The following is a 12,270-nucleotide window of genomic DNA, read 5'->3' as shown; positions in this document are numbered from 1 at the left end:
TTTAATCCTTTACTTTTGTTAAATTATATTAACCAGGGTAGGGTAGTGAACAGTGGCAGTTAGTTGCTTCAGAGAAATTGCAGAGAAGGAAAACTAAAAAAAAAAGTTCTTATTTAGCAAATAAGAGGTTACTTGTTAAACTTTTTAGAATAGTGTTGTCAAATTCAAATAGGGAATCCCTGAAGATATATTGATTTAGAAAACCATAAATTACTGTTGGCCATGTTGTATTTTTATTCATATGGTTAAATGTTTCCTAATTATATGGAATCAGACCAAGATCTTCTTCCAGGACCACTCAGGAACTTTGCTGGCCAATGCAACTTGACATCTGTACTAGAATGTAGTTTCAGTGAGTATATAGGTAGAATCTATACTAGGGATCATTCAGGTAAATGTGGACCAGTTCAGATACTTAGTTATAGAAGGAAGGAGACAAATAGGATAATAGTTACATAGAAGTTGTAGGCTAAAAAAAAAATGTTTTTTTTTCTTTAAAGATAAAAGAACTTACAGGCAAAGTTGAAAACCCTATTCAGGAATAATCTGAAAATAACTTGTTCACGATTGAGAACTTATGTCTGTTTTGGGGGCACTAGATTCCCTTCAGTTTTGCTGTTCTTTTAGTTTGTGTCCACTACCTCTAGAATATCTCTCACATTTATCCCCATACTTCCTTTCAATCAACAAGTATTTTTAACTGCCTGTTATGAGCCAGAGAGGATATTAGAAATGGTCAGATACAAATAGAAATAATAAAACAATCCTTGTTCTTGAGGAACTTATGTTAGAGGAGTCAAATAGTCATAAATATAGAGACTTGGAATATAAAAAGCATAAATACAAAGCAAAATAATAAAAGGTGGCTCATGAGGGAAGGTTCTGGCTCTTGAAGGAAAGGCTTTATGTAGATGGCAATATTTGAGCTGCATGTTGAAATAAGAATCAGATATATTGAGAGATTGCATGGAGGGCCACAGCCAGGAAAAGGGCATGAAATTTGGGATAGTGCAAGTAAAGAGTAGCAAATAGGCCAATATTGCTAGATCATGGATTTTGTAAAAAGATCAGAAAAGTAGAAGGGACCAGATTGTACAGGGTTCAAAAGGTAAAACAGGAAAATTTATATTTTATCTGAGAGTCAATAGAGAGACAGTAGTTTGAGTAAAAAGAATCACCTCTGTGTTTATAGGCAACTGTGAGGAGAATGGATTGGAGTCTGCTGACTTAAAATATGGAGATCAATTGGGAGACTATTACAATAATTCAGGCCAGAAGTGATGAAAGCTTTAACTAATGTGGTGGCTGCCAAAAAAGATGTTTCTAAGAAATGTTACGAAGATAGAGATGTAAAGATTTGGCAACTGATTGGGCAACTGGATAGGGTGAAGGAATGAGGAGACAATGAGTAAATTATTGACCTTGAGATAGGTGAAAGAATGGTGATGCCTTTGACATAAATACGGAAATTTGGAAGGGCAGTCGGTTAATGGAGAAAGAGGAGTTCAGTTTGGACTTCTGAGTTTTAGATAGGTCCAATTCCAGATGTCCAAAAAGCTATTTGCAATGTGGGACTGAAACTTAGGGAAATAGGACTTTAATCTGTGTATCTGTGAAATCTGTGATTCAACTTTGTAGAGATAACTAAATCCATGGGAAATGAGCAGGCATTCAGATTCATTGTAGAACAAGAATTCTTAATCTAGAATACATAAATTTTAAAAAATATTTTCTTATCTATATTTGAGAATATTTTGTTTTGTAATCTGATGTAGTTTATTTTATGCATTTGAAAACATTATTCTAGCAAGTGGTCCATATGCTTCATTGTCCCACCAGGAAATTAGGAAACACTCATGTAGGAAAAGAAAAGGACAACCTTGGAATGATATGAAGTTGGAAGTTATGTGGATGATAAGCCAGTTAAAGGAGACTGAAAAGGAAAAATCAGATAGGTGAGAGGAGAGTCAAGAGAGGGTTATTGACATTCTTAGAGCCCAGATCTATCCAGGATACTCCTCTACTTAGAACTTGAGTGATTTCCAGTTCTAGGAAAAAGTTTAAAATCCATTTCAGCATTTAAAAGACTTTAGAATATTGTTTCATCCTATTCTTCTGGGCCATCGGTTCTTAACCTGTGATCTGTTGACTCCTAAGGGTTCCATGGATAGATTTCAGGATGTCTGTGAATTTGGATGGAAACAAATTATGTATTTTCACTTTTTTTTCCCCCATTCTAATCTAAAATATTTTATGCATTAAAAAAAATATTTTTGGAAATGATTCATTGCCTTTACCAGAGTGCCAACGGGGTCCATGATACAAAAATTTTGAGAACTCCAGGCTAAGTAATTTTATATCATTCCCTGTCATGCATTCTTTATTTTTATCAAACTGACCAAGTTAGTATTCTCTATCTCTTTGTACAAGTCCCTCTAGCTCTTCTCATTTCTGCCTTTTGGAAGCCCTAGTGTCCTCTTGAAGTTGCTGCTCAACTGCTACCCCCTTCCTGAGTCCTTGAAACAACTACTTCTTATCCCCCAATCTTCTTTTAGTGTTTTCCCTCTCTGAAATTACTTTATAGTTGTTTTATATATAGTTTGTATTTCTTATATTTACCTTTGTCCCTCTTTATATAAACAATACTTGGGAATTTAATTTAGAGATTTTCTGTTATAGTCTTAAGCTCATTTTATGGATGGGGAAGCTGGGCTAGATGGTATAAGTGACTGGCCCAAGGTCACATTGATAGTAAGCTGCAGTCATGACTTAAAGCCTGTTTCTCTGACTCACTGCTCAGTGTAGTTTGTATTGTACTGTGCTTTTTCTACTGACAAGAGCACAAAGTTCAAGGAAGAAGGGGCTAGAGTGAGGAGGGGGATTTTTTTTTTTTAATGCTAAGAGCCATTTAGATATTTATTACCATCAGTTGTGGGCCATACAAAATTATCAACTTACAAAATTCAAGTAATAGAAAGTTGTTCTATCTAGCTTTCAGCTCTTCAACTTGTGATTTATTATGTAAATAAATTCATAGGCATTGTGGGGCTTGTAGGTCAGATATTCCCAACCCCTGTGCTAGAAGATCTTTGCTTGAAAAAAACCAAGGATTTTTATTACTTTGGATTAATTTAATTTAATAAATCAGCTTTTTAGTGATTAGATCATATTTGGGCATTATTGCCAAACATTTTTATCAGTTTACAAGTCTGTAGTAAAATATTTTAGAGAAAAAAAATTTTTTTTATACAGTAAAACAAATTAAATGAACATTTTATCATTTTGGAGGTTCTCCTCCCTCTCCCCCAACCCAGGTAAAATCAAATTAGTAGTTTAGTTTTTTATTTACTTTGGAAAGATAGATGTTTGCAAAATTTGTTTGTTTTGAAATTTTACTTAAGAGATCTGTATTTTATTTGTGAAATATACCTGGCCTAGAATCATCCTTGGTTAAGTAACTTAGTCCAGATATAAGAGCTTCTTAACCATAGAACTCAGAAATTGGGTTATTCTGACCCAATAATAATTAGTAATAGTAATAGTGCAGAGAGTGAAGGCTATTAAGTTTAGATTAAAAAAAAATTATGGTCGTAGGATAATAGAATTTAGAATTATAAGAGATCCTAGAGATAATCTAGTCAAGGTCCAGAGAAATTATTTTCCTAAGGTGACAACAGTAGCAAGTAGTAGAGTCCTTTAGTTCTGGCTCTCCTTATATATTATTATTTTAAAAATGGACAAAGCCACAAATTTAAGATTGAAGTTTTAAAAATTAGCTTTTGCCTAAAGTTGTAAATTAATATGAGTTTTCAATGATTCAGTAGGTATGAAGTATCTTTTATGTAGCAGGCTCTGTGTTAGGCACTTTGGTTATAAAGTACAAGAATGAGTTAATCTCTGCCAGCAAGCAGAGGGAGACTACAGATACATATAAAAATATGTAGTGAATGTAAAATACTATACAGAGTAGTTAAATACAAGGTAGTTTGGAAGTAAAAGTACTAGTAGTTGAAAGAATCAGAAAAGATATGTAAAAGATAGTTTATATATAACATATAGCATTAAGCTGCATCTTTGAGAAAAGAAAGGAACTATATTTCAAGTATGTTGGACAGCAAGTGCTAAAACAGGGAGATGAGAGATAGTGGCATGTGTGAAGAAGAGAGGAGGGAGTAAAAGGAACAACCATTTATTAAAAACTTAATTATTTCACTTGATTCTCAACAATCATGGGATTTAGGCGCTGTTATCCACTTTTTCCAGTTGAAACTAAAACAGAAATTAGGTGACTTGTCCAGGGTCATACAGCTATTAAGTATATGAAGCTGGATTTGAACTGTCTTGATTCAATTGCTGAGTTTGGGAGTACAAGAAATGCTTATTGAGGCTGGAAAAGTGAGTCGAAGCTAAGTTGTGTAAGGTTTTAAAAACTAAAGTTTAGATATGATCCTAGAGGCAGTTGGATGCCACTGAAGTTGATCTGAGTAGGGTAGTCACATGATTAAATCAGATTTTTTAGGAAAAATATTTTGGCAGCAATACATAGGATGGCTTAGAATCCTTGCAAAGTGTTAACTCAATGGTATTGATAGAAACAATGCATATGTTTACACCTTTGAGAGTTCACACAGTAGCTCACACATTAGTTCACAAGTTTGGGAGATTTCAGGATTCAGTATGAGATTCACAAGTTTACACCTCCCACAATCCCACTCTCTCAGAGGAGGAGTCTCAACCTTTGAGTTTACACCTCTAAAATAGCATAAAAGGAGCTGAGCTCAGTCAGGAGTCAGTTGAAGAGATTGAGAAGCCAGGAGTCGGAGTTGAAAAGAGTCGAAGCTGGAAGAGACAAAGGACAAGCAATAAGAGCTCTTGGAACCAAGCAGAGAGATAGGTCTCTAAGAACTAACCGGGCTATTTTGAAGGGGACAATAAAGGATTTAAACTTTTAACAGCTGGCTACATTTGAGGTGATTATTGATCTGAACTGAAACTAAGGCAGAGAACATACTATAGAAAAGAAGAGAACACTACAAGGGAGGGATAGTAAATTGGAGCTATTCCAATAATGTAAATAAGAGATAATAAAGGCCTGAATAGTAAGATAGTTGGATGCCTGGAGAGCAGAGATTGAACAGGAGCAGCTGATTTCAAATGCAGTGACTGGCATGAAGTAGTTTAGTTACTGCTTATTGATTAATATATGTAGTAGGGTAAGGAGTTAAGGATAATGCTATAGTGATAATAACAGAAAATAAGGATTGTTTAGAAGAGAGGAGAGTTGCAGGAGAAAAATTATGAGTTCACTGTTGGACAAGTTGAATTTAAGGTGACTCTTGGACATGTTTTGAAATGTATAATAGGATGTTGGTAATGTAGGACTGAAGCACAGGAGAAATACCAGAACTGGATATATAGATTTCAGATATGATAGTTAAATCTATGGAAGCTAAGACTTTCTGAGCAGTGTATGTGGAGAAAGAAGAGCAGAGAGCCTATGATAGTATCTTGAGGAGGAATACCTACTGTTTGGGATTGATTAACCAGCAGAGTAGTCAGAAAAAAACAGAAAAGAATGTCTTTTTAGAAGATAATAGTCAATGGCATCAATTGTCCAAGATCAGAAAGAATTTTGGACTGAGAAAATCAATTTATTAAAATATTGACACGGAAACACAATTCTAAACTTTAGTTTGGAACCAATATAATAGTTTGGAACTAATATAAAAGTATTAATGCCTCTCTGATCCTCTTATATGGTATTTCAATTTAATTTTTTTATTACCTTATGAGTGTTTTATGTTGAGATGTATTAATGCAATAAGAAAATGTGCCCTGTTGGTTTTTAATATAATTATAATGCCATTTTATATTTTATATATAATATTTTTATATTTTATTTTATTTGCCATTTTTTTTTAGCAATTTTGTTAGATTTTTTTTTTAACACATTTAAATTACAAAAAAATTGACTAGGAACATTTTACAATTTAGCTAAAATGAAATAAACCATATTTGTTTTCTAAGCACTAGCACTTAAAAAAAAAGTGCTGGTGTTAAAAGTGTAAAACACTGCAACTTTTTTTTTTTTTTTTTGACTCATTCTAAATTTAAAGTTTGATTTCAGTGGGAAAAGTATGTCAGTATCCAGGCAATAAAGTTGAGCTGAATCTTTACTAATGTGTTATACCTATAGTATTAGAAATACAAATTTCAGGAATTATAGTTATGGAGTCAGAGACTTTCTAACATATCAATTAGCAAGTATTTATCAAGCATCTATGGTTTGCCAAATTCAAAGAATGAAATGGGGCTTCCATTGTTAAAATGAGTGAGAAAGAAACTCTTCTGAAACCTCCCAAATTCCCCTCCAAACAACTGGAAAACTGCCACAGAATTTATTCAGAAGGGAAGCATGCTAGTGCATGAGCAGGGGGAGAGGGGAGGAGGTAGGTCTGGCTCTCTAGGATGTGAGGTTCAAAGAGCAATAGTAGCTAGCTGCTGCTACACTGCTGTTTCTATGGCCTTGGAGTAGGGAGTCTGCAGCAAGGCTTCAAGCTTGGGGCAATCCACCAGTAACACCTCACCTTCCTGTAAACCAAAAACTCCATAGGTAAGGGAGCAGTCTTTACTATTCAGGTGACCCCACCTCAAGTACAAGCCATCAGCTAAGCCTTGACACCATTGCTAACCAATAATAAAGCCCCTGTCTGGGACCTACCAACCGAGAGACCCTGTGTTTACATAGCAACCTAGCAATAGAGCCTCACATCTCTGGCTGCATAGTATCAAAATTGCTCCTCAGCTAGCCAGCAAAGAGACCCTGTTTTCATAGTAACTGGGTAGCAGGGCTCCACCCCTTGGGCTCAACCAGCAACAAGATCCCTCCTCTAGGGTCAGCTCCCATAAAGATTGTTACTATAGCAACCCAGCCACAAGGCCCCACCTTTTGAGCAGGCTGGCAACTAAGGTCTACACCCAGGGGATGCCAACAGGGAGACTCCCACTCTAGTATAAGCAGAAAAGAAAGCCGCCTTTCCAGAGAAAGTAAGCAACTAGATCCTGAAACCTCAATGAAAGCCAGCAGTAAAACCCTGAGCACCAAAAGCTTTGTATAGTACAGAATCAGAGCTCAATTCTCACATAAACATAGAAGTTTAAAAAAAAAAAAAGGCAGAAAAATGAGCAAAAACAAACAAAAAACAACTTAAGTATAGAAAGTTACTGTGCTGATAGGGAGGATAAAGGCATAAATTTAGAAGAGGACAACAGCATCTGAAAGATTACATGTGAAACCTCAAAGAAAAAAAATATTATTTGGGCTCAAAACCAAAAAAGAATTCCTAGAAAGGCTTTAAAAAGATTTTAAAAAGCAAATTAGAGAAATTGAAGAATTGAGAAAAGAAATGAGAGTAATGCAAGAGAATCATGAACAAAGAGCCAAAGCATGGGAAAAGATATACAAAAATTTCCTGAGGAAAATAACTCCCCTAAAAAATAGGCCAAATTGAAAAGGAGTATAAAAACTACTGAAGAAAACAGTTTCTTAAAAATTAGAATTGGTAAGTGGAAACTAAAAACAATGACACATCAAGATAAGAGAACAAAATAAAAAAAAGTAAAAACAAAACAAAGAATGAAAGGAAACGTGAAATTTCTCATTTGAAAAAGAATTGACAAGAAGAGATAATATAGGAATTATTGAACTAAAAGCTGTGACCAAAAAAAATACAAAAAAACCTGGATAACCTTTAGTTTTGGTAATTTCTTGAAAGACATTTTTCTATTAAAAGCATAAGACAGAATAGAAATTGAAAGTATCTGCTGATAGCTGCGTGAAAGGGATCCCAAATGAAAACTCCTGGGAACATCATAGCCAAATTTCAGAGCTCATAGATTAAGAAAAAAGTACTGCAAGCAGCCAAAAAGACTCAATTCAAATACCCTACAATCAGAGTTTGGCAGGAATTGATAGCTTCCACATTATAGAACCCTGAGGGTTTGGAATATTGATAAACTGGAAGGCAGGAGGAGTTAGGATTATAGCCAAGAATCAACTACCCTGCCAAGAGCCATCCCCAGTTGTTCTGATCAATATCTTACCACTGGACCCTAAAAGTTCTGGAGGAGAAAGCAAGACTGGTGACTTTGTATAGCTTAAGTACAATTCCCTTGTACTTCAACATGGCAGAAATTAGGGTTATACCAACATCTGATACCCTAAACCAAGATAGTCAAAATATACATTAATTTTACACATTAAGGGTAATACCATAAGCAAATTAAGAGAGCAAATGCAAGTCATTCCCTACTTGATAAATGGTCAAAGAATATGAATAGACAGTTTTCATACAAATAAAGCTATCATATAAAAACAAATGCTCTAAATCACTAGTGATCAGAGAAATGCAAATTAAAATAATTGAGCTACCACTTTATATCTATCAGAGTAACTAATATGACAAAATAGGGAAAATGTTAAATGTTGGAGGGGATGTGGGAAAACTGGGACACCAATGCACTGTTGTGGAATTGTGAATTGATCCAATTTTCTGGAGATCAATTTGGAACTCTGCCCAAAGGACCATAAAACTTAATACCCTTTAATCCATAAATTCCACTGTTGGATCTGTATCCCAAAGACATCTCCCACCCTTACCTCTGCCTCTGTGCCCCTCCTTCCCCCCCCAAAAAAAGATAAAAGGACTAATTTGAACAAAAATATATAGCAGCGCTTTTTGTGATAGTTTCAAATTGTAAATTGTTGTGCTATATGAATGTGCTCTAAGAGATGATAAACAGAATGGGCTCAGAAAAACCTGGAAATTCTTACATGAATTGGTGCAAAGTGATGTAAGCAGAGCCAGGAGAACATTGTACACTGTTTTGTACATTGTACAGCAGTATTGTTAGATGAATTGTGAATGACAGCTATTTTCAGCGATGCAGTGATCCAAGACTAATGATGATGCATATTATCCACCTTTAGAGAAGGAATTGATATTGATTGAATACAGACTGAAGGACAATATTTTTCACCTTTTTTTCGTTTTTTTTTTTTTCTTTTGAATTGTCTTATACAAAATGACTAAGTGGCAGTGTTTTATGGAATTGCACATGTGTTGACCTATATTTGATTGCTTATCATCTTGGATGGAAAGAGGGGAAGGAAAGGAAAAGGGGTATAGAGGGCTGAAACTATTGGGTTGATGCACTGAGGTGGGGACTACTGAGCGCTTAAGGCTAACTACTGATTGGACAATACTCTATGGGCATATGCTTGGAAAATGGTCCTTTCACTATCCGTACTAGCTCAATGATTGGTGTATAGAGAATTGTAGGAGGGACTGAGGGGTGGAGTAAGAGGAGCAAGGGTCACACTCTTGGCGGTAGACGAGGGAGAAGGAAGTTGGGGAGATTCTGTTTCCATCCTGTTCAATCCTGCGTCTAAATCAAGAATAAAGACTGAGGACTTTTGCTTATCCTGACTCTGCCTGATTCTGGGGTGTTTGGATGCTAGCACAGTCGTTACAAAGGGGTAGAATTTAGAATTCAAAATTTTAAATAAAAATCTTGAAAGATTGGGAAAAAAATAAAACCACATGTTTCATAAAAAAATGAAATGATTTCTACTTATAATGAATTTATCTTTTAATGGAAAAAGCATGTGTATATGTATGTGGTGATATGTATAAATGTAAAGATATAGCAGACATCTGTGTGTGTCTGTATAATATATACACAAATACATAAATATACAATAAGTTAATAAATGTAGATAAATACAAGATACTGTGGAAGGGAGGACATTTTGATATGTCAAATATTACAATAATATATAATTATCACAACTATTAGGGGAAATAAGCAAAGACTTCATAGAAAAGATGTTACCTGAGTTGTATTCTAAAGGAAGAGAAAAACTCTAATAAATCTTATGAGTCCTTGTCCAATTCTGTTATTTGAAGATTAGGAAACTGAAATTCCCAAAAGGACAGGTGACTTGCCTAAGGTCATATGCTTGATTATAGAAATTCTGATGCCTAGTATACTGCCTGGTTCACTATTTTCCGTGTGTATATTTTAGTGTTTGAAATGGAGAAATTCTTAAGTGATTTTCTCATTTTTAACTGTTTGGGGGAAATGAAAATTAGATCTAGAATATTTTAGTTCTTTTTTAAATGAGTATAGGAAATGATTTCACAAATACTGTGATATCTGTTTCCTGGAAGTACATTAAAGAAAATAATTCTATACTTTTCTTTGAAACTATTAACTTGAGGCTGATAATTTTATTATGCTTAACAATACTTCTTTTATTGATAGTATAATAAATGTAATAGCATTTTCTTATTCTCTTACAGGTCTCCCTCGCAATTATGGATATTTGAAAGGATTTTAGGCAGTGTGGAGGGGGATTTCCCCTCCCCACTCATTCTTGGTGCTTGACTCCTGGAATAATTTATGAACATTGGAGAGTTTTTTTATTTTGATAACATGCATTTGATATAAACTTTATAGATATTTGTACTTAAATTTTTTTTAAGTGCCAAAATAAATTGCACAAAGATTCATAGTTTTGTATTATTGTTCTGGGGAAATGAATTTGAATTCTAGGAATACCATCTATCCCCAGCATAGTGCAGCCTAAAAAGCATATTGCTGCTTTGGCTCTCATTTTTCAATTAAAAAAAACACACACACACAAAATAAAGCTAGTTTTAAACAGTGTGAAAAAGAGTAGGATGAGTTCTTCAATGCCTGACTGTACTTTAAAATGTCGATCCCTGAAGCATGCTTTAGATATCCTTTCTGTAGTAACAAGGGGAAATGAAGGCCAAATTAAGGCCTTTCTCTCTACTTACTGTTACAATGCTGCAACTATCAAGGATGCCTTTGGAAGGAATGTTCTTCATCTTGTTTCATCATGTGGAAAGAAAGGAGTGCTGGATTGGCTTGCAGAAACAAAAGGAGTAGATCTTTTGGTGAAAGACAAGGAGTCGGGATGGACAGCATTGCATAGAAGTATTTTTTATGGACATATTGATTGTGTTTGGTCACTTTTGAAGGTTAGTGCTCTAATTTATATTAGAATTATTTTTAAAAATGCTTGTGCATTTACATATCTTGATAATTACATTCCCATTAAAGTACTAATATTTTAAGTGGTTTTATTTATAAATCATTGGTTACATAAACAAAAACAATTATAAAATATTGCATATATATGTATTTAACTAGATCATATTTTTTATCAATTGTTGATAAATATTTCTAAAAGATAATTGAAATTAGGATAACTCTTAAGTTTTAAAACCAATGTTTAATTGTATTTAACAATTAAGCAGTGGAAATGTTCAGAAATAAAATTCTGCCATTTAACAATGAACACTAAGTTGTTAGCAAAAATTCATAGATCTTGAAAATTTACATTTTTATAGCACCCCAAAGTTAAAAAAAAAAAGAAAAAGTTTAACAACTCTATGAGGTAAGTATTAGCATTCTTATAATCATGAAATTTTATAAATAATGACATTTTCTTAATTTGGTGGTTTAGATTCTCCAAACCATGAAAAGGAGAATTCTCTTCCAAGAAGGGAAAAAACTAAGGTTAATTATTTTGCTTCCATGTTGAGATATATGCCTACTGCTGGATTTTTTTCCTATTTGGAGAGTTTTCTGGTAGAGAACTAGGGGGTAAGAAATGAATACATGAATTCACTTATGTGAGTTGATGGGTAGGTAGTTGATAGTATTTGAGATATTTGAGGGTAAATTTTCCATATAAAAATTAAATGGTTAGAGACTATAATACTACTAATATGGCTTGAAAATGTAGCTATGATATCAGTAAAAGTTGCCTCTCAAATTAAAAAATATATATTTTAATTGGTTTAAAGAATACTAGAATGGACTTAAGTTTAGGCTTGACCGGTTTTAAAATAAGAAATATTTAACCATAATTAGGTGTTGAGAAATTCTTAGACTATCAGTTCCAAGTTGGTTTTCAGGGAATGCTTATTTTGTGCAAAGTGATAAAAATACAGAGAAATTTCTTACTCTGGTTTCAACAGATCTTTCTTCAGGTGACAGTTTCAGCCAAAAGTTGGTCCTGGTGGAATTTGAATTGCCATCACAATATCTTTGTCAATATAATAAAAATTTTTCCATTCCTCTTCTTAAAAAAGCTAAAGTTTCTAGGCAATTAATGATAATGATTCCATTATTAAAGTTAAAAAAAACAAAAATACAAAATGTTCTTTATTGAAA

At 33.8% G+C, this 12,270-nt stretch overlaps 1 protein-coding gene across 3 annotated transcripts in view; it reads left to right on the top strand.

Annotated features, from left to right (window-relative positions):
* The window catches only part of IBTK (inhibitor of Bruton tyrosine kinase), a 95,357-nt gene that overhangs the window by 6,566 nt on the left and 76,521 nt on the right, over positions 1–12,270 (top strand). For all 3 annotated transcript variants that reach the window (XM_051997323.1, XM_051997322.1, XM_051997321.1), the window contains exon 2: positions 10,365–11,069. In XM_051997323.1, the coding sequence (XP_051853283.1) occupies positions 10,746–11,069 (324 nt within the window). In that variant the 5' untranslated portion in view covers positions 10,365–10,745. The remainder of the gene's footprint in view (positions 1–10,364; positions 11,070–12,270) is intronic.

The sequence above is a fragment of the Antechinus flavipes genome, chromosome 4, assembly GCF_016432865.1.
Source record: "Antechinus flavipes isolate AdamAnt ecotype Samford, QLD, Australia chromosome 4, AdamAnt_v2, whole genome shotgun sequence".
NCBI lineage: Eukaryota > Metazoa > Chordata > Mammalia > Dasyuromorphia > Dasyuridae > Antechinus > Antechinus flavipes.
This window is presented reverse-complemented; position numbering and strand designations above follow the sequence as displayed.